Source organism: Budorcas taxicolor, chromosome Y (assembly GCF_023091745.1).
Source record: "Budorcas taxicolor isolate Tak-1 chromosome Y, Takin1.1, whole genome shotgun sequence".
Classification (NCBI taxonomy): domain Eukaryota; kingdom Metazoa; phylum Chordata; class Mammalia; order Artiodactyla; family Bovidae; genus Budorcas; species Budorcas taxicolor.
Window position 1 is genome coordinate 802,333 of NC_068936.1, and position 13,744 is coordinate 816,076.

Genomic DNA, 13,744 nt, shown 5'->3' on the forward strand with positions numbered 1-13,744 from the left:
TGACACAAATGTAAAAGAACAGAAACATACTTATTTTTACCAAAAGACAAGGCAAAAAATTAAACCTGTAAAGTAGGTTTATTTTATGTGTGTGGTGTGCTTTTGGAATTTAAAAAACTGGCTGCTAATTTTAAAATAATTTTAAATTTATATACAGTAACATCCGATCTTTTAGGAGCAAACTATATGATCTTTACCAAACACAGGCAATGGTTTCATAATTATTAATACCACCACTAAGATACTCAGTCAGTCAGTTCAGTCGCTCAGTTGTGTCTGACTGTGCAACCCCATGAATCACAGCACGCCAGGCCTCCCTGTCCATCACCAACTCCCGGAGTTCACTCAAACTCGTGTGCATTGAGTTGGTGATGCCATCCAGCCATCTCATCTTCTGTTGTCCCCCTCTCCTTCTGCCCCTAATCCCTCCCAGCATCACACTCTTTTCCAGTGAGTCAACTCTTCGCATCAGGAGGCCAAAGTATTGGAATTTCAGCCTCAGCATCAGTCCTTCCAATGAACACCGAGGACTGGTCTCCTTTAGGACAGACTGGTTGGATCTCCTAAACCATACCAATTCTCACACCAAATATCTCAATCCTACTATGTCAGTAGTCACACTTCTGGATTCTTTTTCCTTTGATATCAACTTTTCAAAGCTTTACAGGAATCCAATGAAGTTACTATTTTTTGAAGTTACCTGAATTTTTTCTTTTAACTTTCTTCATATTAGTGATTATGGTTTACCTTTTTCTACCATTTAAGTTTTTTAATTAATTTTACTTTGAGATAACTGGAGAATTATCTGTTTGACTAATTTACATTCATACCAGCAACAGGTAACCCAGACTCTGCATCCTAGCCAGCAAAGAATGCCTTCATCCTCTTACTTTTCTTGGCTGTGCCATGCAGTTTGGGGGTTTTCAGTCCCTTAACCAGGGACTGAACCCAGGTCCTTAACAGTAGAGCTCAAATCCTAACCATTAGATGGCCAGGGAATTCCTTCCCATCCCTTTACTTTTAATTTACAGCATTGTTTATTTTGAAATATTTATCTCTTGCTGTACTGGGTCTTCATTGCCGCACACAGGCTTTCTTGAGTTGCCAAGAGCAGAGGATACTCTCCAGCTGCAGAGTGCCAGCTTCTCTCATTGAAGCCCAAGCTCTAGGGTGCTTAAGTATCTGCAGTTGTGATGCACAGCACTAGAAGTTCTAGTCAGACCAATTAACCAAGCATAAGAAATAAAACATTCAGACTGGAAAATTCAAAAGATTCATCCAAAAATCTGTTGAATTAAGTTAATTTAGCAAAGTTGCAGCATTATGAAACCAACACTGGGACTTCCTGGGTGGTCCAGCGGTTAAGATTCCACCTTGCAATGAGAATTCAAACCTTAGTGGGAAAACTAAGGTCACACACGCCATGGGGCAACAAAGTCCACATGCTACAACTACAGAAGCTTGGATGCCGTAACTAGACTGAAGCCTGTGTACCATAATGAAAGACCTCAAATGCAGTAACTAAGATCTGACATAGCCATAAGTAGTTTTAAAATCCTTAAAATGATTACCTAAAAATCAGTATGAAGAATTATCATTAACGTATATAGAATTTCAACTTTAGGAAGGTGAAAAAGGATAGTGGTACACAAATGTGAACGGATATAACTGGTGTCACTGAACTATATACTAGAAGACATTTAAAATGGTAAATATTAATGTTTTACAAATTTTACCACAATAAACAGTAAATCAGAGTCAAAAGAATTTCATTAAAATTAAAAATTTTTGTGCACCAAAGACACTACTAAAAAAAGGAAAAAGACAATGTGGGGGGGAAAATGTTTATAGGTAATTTATCTAAAAACCTAGTATGATGACTATATAAAGAACTCTTGTAAAAGAACAACAAAAAGTGTGTACCAGAATATGAAGTACCCTGAAAAAAAAAAACTGTCAAAAATATTAAGATGCTCAATGTTATTAATTAGAGAAATGCAAAGTGAAACATAAATGATATATCACTTCACATGCACAGAGAAGCAATCATTAAAAACAAGAAAACCAAAACAACACAAACTCCCTACATATATTGGTATGAATATTGAAAATGTGTATTCCTCACAGTCTGATGGTGGAAAAATAAAATGGTACAAAGGATGAGGAAGAGTCCGATGGTTCCTTGAAAGGGTAAACAGAGAATTACCACATGATTCACCAAATACATATCTTAGATACATACTAAAAGAAATAAAAACTTATGTAAATACAAAAAGTTATAGGATATGACTGTTCACAGAAGTACTGTCCACAACAGGGAATAGATAGAAACCATCCAAAGATCCATCCACTAATGAGTGAATAACAAAGAATATGGATTATTCATAAAAATGGATCATCATTTAGCTATGAAATGCAGTTCCAATACATGCTAAAACAGTGGTATACATTAAAATATGCTTAGAAAGAAACTAGTCCCCAAATGCCATACTATGATTGAATATATATATTCAAAACAGGCAAATTCATATAAACAATGGTGGGTTTTAAGAAGGGGAAATGAGGAATGCTTCTTTAACAGGCATGAGGATTTCCTTTTGGGTTGATAAGAATATTGTGGAACAAGACTGCTCAATAATAACACTAGTGATAGTACATTTTCAATGTGTTAAGTGCCAGTGAACTTTCAAATGGTTGTTACGAAGGTTAATTTTATGTTAATCAACTTTGCCAGAAAAGAAAAAACACACTGAGAACATAGTGTGTCTAGACTGTAGGTAGTACAAAGTGCTTTTTAAATTGTAAGCTTTCCACCATTATATGGTGGGAATAACCGTAAAGGCAAAAATCAGAAACATCATATTTAAACACACATTACAATTTAGAACATTAAAGTACAAACATTTTAATTCTGTATTACAATGAAAAAAACTTGACACATCTATGGATCTAGCTATACCTATAGGTAGAAATACACAGATACACACATCCATGTAATACAGTTTTGCTATCTAACTATAACTACATATACCTGCACATATACAAATAATGGAATGAAACATTTTAAGATGAAAACTCATCATATATAGTAATCTAAAAGAATAAGAACAGAAATGTTAACCAGAATACTAATAAAATCTTCAATCACAAAGAGAATAAGATTTTAATAAAAATTTGTACAGTAACATGTAAAGAGAAGATAGATACATTTGCCAGGTGAGAGAACCGAAAGAGGAAATGTGCCTACTTGGTAGGAAATATTACAAAGGCAAATAATTCTTCTGACCTAGGTTGAGAGTTTTAATCTGGAGAATACACTCTTAATCTGACTCTTTAATAGGCATGAGGATTTCCTTTTGGAGGAGAATACATAGAAGTTATACTGAAAAATAATGGGGGTACTACAAATTCATGAGTTTTAAAAAAAAATCTATATCCTATACAAAAAATACTGTCCTGACTGAAACACAAGGTGACCCAGAAGTTATAGGAGTCCTCTGCTTACCCACCTCCAACCACTTAGGAGGTCCTGTGCTGAAATAAGTTCTTAACACTTGTAAAGGACTATAGCCTTCCTCTATTTGGATATTAGTGCTATTTAGTTACAGCCATAGCTGGGCATGATACAAAGCCTTGATAAAATTAATGAAAAAGAAACCAGATCAAAATGTAATTGAGCTTTTAAAATAAAGCAGCAGAATACATTTTATTGGTCATTTGAGTAGGATGCTAAGAAACTACATGATTACTTTATAAACATAAATGTAAGAAAAAATGAAATTGTTATCTGTCCCAGTTCTGATGTAGGTATTATTTTAAGGTTATTTAACTGATGAAGGACACTTTTCTTTATACTGAGTGATTCTTTCCTATCATAAACATATACAGTCTCTATCTTCACCAGGAATATAAAATCATGTTTGAAGAAGGACTGTCCATTCACAAACAGGGAATAATATACTTGAATCAGCTGAAGCCTTGTAATCCTAGTTAAGAATAGCTCATGAGTGAAGTCAACTCAATTGCCTACATACCATCACTGAACGAAGAATGGTTTTATACATACTAAATGGCTGGGGAAAAAAAATCAATAATATTTCATAACTGAAAATAATATCAATTTGAGATTTCAGTGTCCATAAAAAAGTTTAACAGAGCCACACCTTACTCATTTAGGTATTGTTTACAGCTGCTTTCTTGTTATAACAGTAGAGTTGAGTAGGTGTGACAGACCATTATGACCTGGAAATCTAAAAAATACAGGGGCAGAAAAAAAAAAAACTAAAAAAAGAAAAGAAAACAACAAACTAAAAAAAGAAAAGAAAACAACAAACTAAAAAAAGAAAAGAAAACAACAAACCAAAGTCAGAACCAAAATGCAATTAATAAAATTCACACTGGGCAAAGTCCCTAGATTCTTTATTCTTAACTGCAAACAAACAAAAAAACAAACAAACAACACATAGTAACCCCCACCCCTACTCTTAGTATACTGAGATTTTAATAAAACTAAAATCATCATTCACCCATAATTTACCTGAACTGTTTCCAAAATCCTCTGGGGACATAGTATTGTAGCCGGGAAGCAGCTAAATGACCAAAGATAACCTGAAGGTGTCTCAGAACACCAATATTGTACTCTTTCCTATCTTCTGTTTTATTTAATGCTGGTTTGTCTTCAAATTGATGAGGGTATCCAAATACATCATCTCGGGGATCAACATTACTCTGAAGGTCAAAAAATATCACTGATGACCTAATTTAACTTTAAAAGTATAGTGAAATAAGTTGAGACAAATACAAATAAATGAGTAATGATCTGTATTATTTTATACTGAGTATCTAAAGCACATAACATTCATTTTGTAATATTAGTGCTTGTCCCCCCAAACTCACAGATGGACTAACATTAAAAAAAAAAACACACATTAAAAACCATAATATCCACCAGAGATAGTATAAGAGACAAAAATCTGAGTAGACTGGACTGGTGATTTTGTGAGTGCTTTATGTAAAAACCTTTGGGGATATGTGTTACTTAGTCTTTCTAAGATTCAGTTTTTTCTTGTGAGATACTATGTTCTTCACAGATTATATGAGATAATTATGTGATATGGTTTGAATTATTAATACTTAATACAGTAATTAAGAGTACCTTTGGCCAAAACAGAGATGGAGTTCTAAAGGTCTTTATCATTCTACAAAGAATTCAGTTGTTTTACAGAGCTGAGTATTTTTTTATACTCTTTGCTCCAAGTTTGAGGCTTATGACACAGAAGTAAATACCCAGTTTCTGCCCTTGAAAAGCTCACAGCCTAGGAAAAGAAACTAGTAAGCAGGTAGCTAACCATTCTGCAAGGCTGAGACACATTAAGTACAGGGATCAAGAAGCAAAGGTAGATATCTCATTTGAGATTCTACTGCTTTTTCTGCTTTATGTTCTTCTTGGATACATGACTAGCTATCTCTTATGCTCAACTTGGCATCCTAGCAGTTAACATGGGCTATAGAACTAGATATTGAAAATTCCAATTTTCTTTCAAAGAGTGCTTATTAAGCAAGTATTGGTCTGTGCACCCCAAATGGTGAGTCTAAGAAATGTAAACCTAACCAGATCCTAATGATTAGCCAGATCTGAGAAGAGTAACGTAAGTTATATGTTTCAGAATATCTCTATGTGATGGACCACTACTTGAGAGCCAAACTACTCTTGGCAAGAAAAGGCTAGAAACACGGGAATGAGGAAAAGAGCATTCACTAAACTACATTTAGAATATTCTATTTCTAGAAACTTATTTAAAGGAAAAAGTGAAAGACTTAAAAAACAAAAACAAAAAACCCACTGTTTCTACATAAATATCATCAAAACTCCTTTACTTCTGTTCTTATGAGCTGTATCTTAGTTTCATTTACTCTGATCAGCCACTAAAACCTAACTTTTCTATTACTTCATTCTGTACTGGATACTCTTGATATGTAGCCTTATTATCTGTTACCTAACCCGTAGCTTGATTTAAACTAGCAGACCAATTTGTTTCTTTATGAGAAAAAGCCATTTTCTGACAAAAATATTTAAACTATCTTAAGAATAAGTGAAATCAACTAAATGAAATAATATATTTTAAAAGTTATAGGATGAAAACATAATCTCATTATTTTAAATGAAGATATTGATCACTTTACAATTTATACTTACCAAGGCCCACAGACATGATTACATTAACTGCTGCTTTAAAAAAACAAACAGAAAATGTGTAATAAAGATTATCAACTGCAGCTTAAAGTCTATTACATAAATGAGCACTATAATGTGCCAAAGACAGTAGATCAGATATTCTTGTTCTATCAAATGAAGTTTGAAATAGTCCTAGGTATAACATTCTAAGAGAGAAAAACAGTATCTAGTATGAAGATGTTAACAACAAAGGAAAAAAACTGTAATTAAAACTTACTTCACTGTCCTGCTTCTCATCACCAAACATATCATCATCTATATCACTACCTGTGCCTTCAATTGCAAGAATACTATTCCTGATGGAAGGAATCATGTATAACTGCTGGATCACAGAATTCATATAACAAGTAGCACCAGCATTTTTGAGTCCCACAAATCCTTTTGGTGGGCGGGGTCCAACAGGTGGTAGATATTCCCACTCAGTAAGTGCTTCACAAGCTAAAAGAAAAAAAAAAGATGCTCATAATATGACAATAATGATTCTGTCCACTGGTAGCTTTGTTGCACTACAAATTAAAATTAGCAAGAATTCTATTACCATCGTTACAAAAGTATATTAAGAGACTACATGATTTTAGTAATATGTGCCACTATACAGTGCTGAGTTGCCTTCAAGTTCTTAAATTGAGAAATATTACAATTTCATACCAAGAATAGTAATTACAAAAATTAAAAAAAAATAGTACAATAGTACAATAAAAAGTACTACAATTTTCAACACTCCTGGTGGGACTTTAAAATGAAAATGAGAAAGCCACCATGCAAAAAGTCTGGCAGCTCTCTATGGAGTTACAAATGATTCTGTAATTTTACTCCAAGCTGTCTATTCAAAAGAAATGAAAATACCTATCCACATAAAATATGCACACGGATGTTCATATCAGCATTCTTCATAACAGCCAAAAACTGGATTAAAAGTATCTACACGTCACAATTACATTACAATTAGTACCACCTAAGGCTGTGGTGGGAGGGACAGAGAAGCTGAAGATGATGAATGACTACAGAAGGTCATAAAAATTCTTTGGGGGATAATGGGAAAATGTCATGAAATTAGATTAGGTAATGGTTGCAAAACACTAAAAATAAATGAAAAAAATCAATGCAATTGAAATTATATCCCAATAAAGTCATTCAAAACAACAAAAACCATGTGACTTTATACATATATAAATTTTCAGTTTTAATTCCCTATTTTATAATTAAATTAATTACATGTTAGTGACTTGAGATCAACTGAATTTCAAGTCATAGTTCCACATTACAAAAACTTTAAACTTCAAGTGAATGTTTCCTTCCTTATACAGTGATGAAGGAGAAGCAAAAATTGCTTTGGCTACGGTCAAGTTTTATTTTGAAAAGTAAACAAGAGTATACTTGAAAGGTCTGTGAGAAATGTAAAATACTTTATAACCCTTGCCACTTCTCATATAACCAAAAACAACCATTAATCAGTAACCTGGAGATGGATTACAGTAATTTATGTACTGTTGTTGTTGTTCAGCTGCTCAGTTGTGTCCAGTTCTGCAACTCCATGAACTGTAGCACACAAAGCTTCTCTATCCTTCACTATCTCCCAAAGTTTGCTCAAAGTCATATGGTGATGCTACCTAACCATCTCATCCTCTGCTGCACCTTTCTCCTCCTGCCCTCAATCTTTCCCTGAAACAGGGTCTTTTCCAAATGAGTCTGCTCTTTTTATCAGGTGGGTCTTTTAATTTCATACCATGTGCAGTGATTTCAGACCCCAAGAAAACGAAAGTCTGTCACTTTTTTTTCTCCCATCTATTTGCCAGAAAGTGATGGGAGACCAGATGCTATGATGTTAGTTTTTTGAATATTCAGTTTTGAGCCAATTTTTCCACCCTCCTCTTTCACCATCAAGAGTTTCTTGAGTTCCTCTTTGCTGTTTGCCTAATTTTCTTAAAAAAAAATCTCTAGTCTTTCTCAGTCTATTGTTTTCCTTCATTACTTCACATTGTTCACTTAAATAGGCTTTACTACCTTGTTGCTATTTTTTGGAACCCTGCATTAGAACAGGTATATCTTTCCTTTTCTCCTTTGCCTTTCAATTTACATTTTTTCTCAGTTCAACATAATTTACACTTAACTGCAAACAATAAGGCCAATAATTGAATTACATATACTTTTAATATGGCATATTATACTAAGTGCAAAATTTAAATAAAACAAAGGATGTGTGTACAGTATATTTATTGACTTTTATGACAAAATGAAACAAATTAACAAAAAGGCTATCCATAGTTACAACCTACATATACAGACAATGTCTGAAGCAGGATTGTGTATAAAGTTTATGTTTAGTGCATATAATGAATAATATAGTCATTAAATTCTTAAGCTAAGTAAGTTTTCAAGAAGCACCTCTTTAGATTCTACAGCATAATAAGCTCAGTAAGAAACTCCCAAAATGTGACTGAAAACTTATTTGTATTCTGAAAGAAAGTATAAGAAAAATAATTTCAGATGCAGTTAAGAGATGCTGTATATTACTTCACCATGTCTTGACTTTCTCTAATTCAAGAACAAAGAAACTTTTGATGAAAGTGAAAAGAGGAAAGTGAAAACACTGCCTTAAAAATCAAGATTCAGAAAACCAAGATCATGGCATCTGGTCCCATCACTTCATGACAAATAGATGGGGAATAAGTGGAAACAGTGAGAGACTTTATTTTCTTAGACTCCAAAATCACTGCAGATGGTGACTGCAGCCATGAAATTAAAAGACGCTTGCTCCTTGGAAGAAAAGTTATGACCAACTGAGACAGCATATTAAAAAGCAGAGACATTATTTTGCTGACAAAGGTCAATATAGTCAAAGCTATGGTTTTCCAAGTGGTCATTTTATGGATGTGAGAGTTGAAATATAAAGAAAGCTGAGCACCGAAGAATTGATGATTTTGAACTATGGTGTTGGAGAAGACTAGTGAGAGTTCTTTGGACCAAAAGGAGCTCAAACTACTCAACCCTAAAGAAAATCAGTCCTTAAAATTCACTGGAAGGACTGATGTTAAAGCTGAAGCTCCAATACTTTGGCCATCAGATCCAACAAACTGACTCCCTGATGCTATGAAATACTGAAGGCAGGAGGAGACGAGGATGACAGAAGATGAGATGGTTGGATGGCATCACCAACTCGATGGGTATGAGTTTGAGCAGGCTCTGGGAGTTGATAATGGACTGGGAGGCCTGGCATGCTGCAGTCCATGGTGTCACAGAGTCAGACACAGCTCAACTGAACTGATTTTCTTAACATTAGATTTTATGACCATATTTTCTGTTATTTTAACTTACTCTCCACTTTTTGAATTTCAGTTCTTAACAGGTTTAAAGAAAATGTCCTCCTTTACCCACATTAACTGAGAACAAAATAATATACACTAAAATAAAATCTTACCTCTGGCAACTTTCTTAAAACTCAGATCAAAATAACTGAAGCTTAAAAAAAAAATCTTTCCAATGAATTTATTTTAGGTTTTAAGTACAAGTCTGGGACATCAAATCTGGCTTATTAGTCTGGCCTTTGGATTTAATTTCATATATGATGAAAGAAAGCATTCTTTCAAGTTACCTGATCAATTACCAGAAGACACCTAAAGTACATTTGGAAACTTTTCTGTATAAAGGCTCTGTGCTCATAATGGTCTGTATATGATTATTGAAATCATTATACTAAAATGACAGCTAAACCAATCTAAAAGTCGCTAAAAACACAAACCTAAGTTAAATGTTTCCTAAAAGAAAAAACCCAGTATTTTAAACATGGAAATATTACTAACCAAAACAGTTTTTGAAGTTAAAATACTTACTAGTTATTGCTGTTCCTATGTAATACATTTCAGTCAAACAGTCTACTATCTGTTTGAGATTCTTTACACAGCCAACAGCTAATGCTACAAGTAGTTCAAACCCAGCATTGATGGTAGCTGGTGAACTACAGACCGGGATAGCCTGTTCAGCTGGTAGTTCTCCATTTCTCATACACTGCAGGTAAACTTTGGAAGCAGGAAAGATGAAATCATCTATTAATTCCTAAAGGGTTGGAAAAAAACAGATTATAAATTGTTTGTAATATTTACTTTATAAAAAAGTGTCCCCTGGAAGGAAAAGAGTCTTCTAATTATTTGATACAATCAATGTCTCATCTCAAATACAATTTTGGAGTTTCAAATAAAATCAAATTCTATTTTAAAAACAGAGTGTAATAAACTCACTTTTTTTTATATTAAGCTTTTTAAAAAACCTTGATTATTAAAAAGATACTCTAAATAAATCTACTTTAATTAAATATGAACTGAAATTAGAGCACTTTGAAAAAAAATGAAATATATCAAATGACACTCTTTTCCTTAAATTGTAAGGGATAAGTGAAAAAATTCATGAAATAAATATGACGTAAAAAATAAAGTCTTGTAAAATAAAAGGTTTCACTTTCAAAGTTGGAAACTCAGATTTACTAAATAGCAGTCAATTAATACTGCTTGTTAACTTTCTAAAACACTTTATCTGAGCTTTTTCTGAACTCAAGATTACTGGGTTGACCAAATAGTTTGTTCACTGCTTCCCATAACCTGGCTCTAATAGCTCTCAGCTGTCCTTAAGTTCATTTGAAACAACTGTTAGACTATACTGTGACAGCTATCATATAAGCATGTATTGAAAAAAAAATCAAATTAGTGATTTTTAATGTACTCATATTAATGCTGAAGATGGAGGAAAACATTTTCATCATATTATGCTTTATTCTTTCAAGAAAGGTAAAAACACAACTGAACTGCAAAAAATGATTCATGCAGTGTATGGAGAAGATGCTGTGACTCATCAAACAAGTTAAAAGAGCTTAAATTTTGTGGAGATTTCTCACTGGATGATGCTCCACCATCGGGTAAACCAGGTGAAATTGACAGTGATCAAATCAAGACACTGGGAACAACATCCTATCACCCAACAGATAACCGACATACTTAAAATGTCCAAATCAAGAGCTGAAAATCATTTGCACCAGTATGGTTATGTTAACTGCTTTGATGTTTTAATTTCACATAAGTTAAGAAAAAAAAAAATCCCTTCTTGATCCATTTCCATTTGTTTCTTAAAAACATTTTGTTTTTAAAACAAATTGTGACAGTGATGAAAAGGGGATATACAGTACAATAATGTGGAACCAAAGATTGTGGAGCAAGTGAAATGAATTACCACCAATCACACCAAAGGCTGGTCTTCAACCAAAGGTGATGTTGTGTATATGATGGGATTGGAAAGGAGTCTTCTATTATAAGCTCCTTTCAGAAAAAAATCAAATGATTAATTCCAACAAGTACTGCTTACAATCAGACAAACTGGAAGCAGCACTCAATGAAAAGTGTCCTGAATTAGTGAACAGAAAATGTATAATCTTTCATCAGAATAATATAAGACTGTATGTTTCTTTGATCATCAGGCAAAAACTTTCACAGCTTGACTGGGAAGTTCTGATTCATCCACTGTAATCACCAGATACTGCATCTTTGGATTTCCATTTATTTCAATCTTTACAAATCTCTTAATGGAGAAAATTTCAATTCCCTGGAAGACTGGAAAAGGCCCCTGGAAGAGTTCTTTGCTCAAAAAGATAAAACAGTTTGGGGAAGATGGATTTATGGAGGTGCCTGAAAAATGGCAGAAGTTAGTGGAACAGAACGGTTTGATAAAGTTCTTCATGAAAATGAAAAATACATCTTATTTTTACTTTTAAAAAAGGATATTTTGGCTGACTCAACACTTAAAAATTACTATAACCTTTACAGAGATAAAAGTTTTTCTAAAGTAAATAATTAACAAAAAAGGTCAAGATACCTTAGAGATGAAACAGTGTAGAAATCACCAGATCTGCTAACAACATTCAAAAGTTCAAGATAACTACTTACTACTAAAATTTAGAACTTACTTTAACAAGATTAGCACCTCCTTTTTCACAACCAATATGATACTTTTTCTCAGGTGTTTGAAAGGCCAATAACTCTTTTGTCACCCCAAGGTGGCCTTCCAAGATAGACTCTTCAACACCTGTTTCACCTCTACTTTTAACATTATCCTGTCAAAGGAAAAATATAACAGATCTGACTTAAATAAAAGAAGGACAAAAAAGATAAGTATAAAAGAGAATTGGAGGAGAGTGGTATCTCAGATAATAATGCTCCCAAACCTGTTCATTCAAGTAATTTATTTCTTCCATACAACTGTATCTTAAACAGTAAATGAAAGCAATTTTGCCCCAACAGGACAGACACGGTCTTCAGATATTTCTGGTTTTCTGGGATGAAACGGAAATTACTAAAAAACTATCTACTGATTAGAACCCAGGAATACTGCTTATTATATTACAATACATAACACAGCTCCTCAAAACAAGAATACTTCATCCAAAATTTTAATGGTACCAAGATGAAGAAGCTAGAAAAGTTTTCAGAGAAAGCTAATCTAAAGGAAAAACACTTAACAAATTTCAGAAATATATTCTCATAGAACTCTGTATATATAAAAAGTAGGAAATGATGAAATGTAAGTATTAACATTTATTTAAAATTTTTTAACTTTTATTAACTATGATAAAAAAGTAGCAAATGATGAAATATAAGTATTAATCAGACCTTTTTTATTTAAAAAATTTTAAACAACTTTTATTAGTTATGATGATAATTTGGAGAAAAAAAAATTTTTAATAACAAATTGGAGGAAGGTGATTATCAGCACTCTAAGCCCCAACTATGAAGTAAAACATTTATATAAATATATCTGTATGTTGCTTCTATCAGTCATGAGTTATTAGTTTATCAATGAAAGTACATATTTTGTTTTATTACCTTGCAGGGTTTTTCTCTTTTTTTGGCTTAACATTACTCAAAACTATAAACCCTTCTTTAAAAAGAAAAAAGATTTAACAGTAAGTAATAAACTGAACAGGCTTCCCAGGTGGCTCAGTGGTAAAGAATCTGCCTGCAATGGATGAGCTGTGCACTCAGTCCCTGGGTTGGGAAGATCCGCTGGAGGAAAAAATGGCAATTGAATCCAGTATTCTGGCTGAGAAATCCCAAGGACAGAGGAGCCTGGAGGGCTACACAGTCCATGGGGTCCCAAGAGTCAGACACAACTTAGCAACTAAACAACAACAGTAAACGGAACAACTTACCCTAATTCTTTTGAGCCAGTCAATTTCATTGTTGAGAAGAACTTCAGCATTGGGCACATTAATATTATTGTTGAAAGCATAATTTAGAAGGTGCCGAAGAAGAGTGAAATAGTCACCTGAATGTTTACCTCTCTCTCTTGCTGTGCTCTGAAATACAGTAATTGAAACAACATGAATTAACAAGTCCATGCTCAAAATTAATTGTAACTTTTTTAAAAAGCCCAGAGAACTTGTAAGTTAAATCTAGTATTAATGGCATAAAAAAGATCTCTGATTTCTATTTTTCAAATAAGATCGAGTATTTTCCCCTTAAGTATTTA

General features: G+C 33.2%; 1 protein-coding gene across 1 annotated transcript in view; it reads right to left on the bottom strand.

Moving 5' to 3' along the window:
* The window catches only part of LOC128071012 (probable ubiquitin carboxyl-terminal hydrolase FAF-X), a 113,834-nt gene that overhangs the window by 23,982 nt on the left and 76,108 nt on the right, over nt 1-13,744 (bottom strand). The window contains exons 27-31 of the mRNA XM_052664008.1: nt 13,425-13,571; nt 12,183-12,329; nt 10,066-10,288; nt 6,453-6,673; nt 4,538-4,728 (exon numbers count right to left, since the gene is read on the bottom strand). Of these exons, the coding sequence (XP_052519968.1) occupies nt 4,538-4,728; nt 6,453-6,673; nt 10,066-10,288; nt 12,183-12,329; nt 13,425-13,571 (929 nt within the window). The remainder of the gene's footprint in view (nt 1-4,537; nt 4,729-6,452; nt 6,674-10,065; nt 10,289-12,182; nt 12,330-13,424; nt 13,572-13,744) is intronic.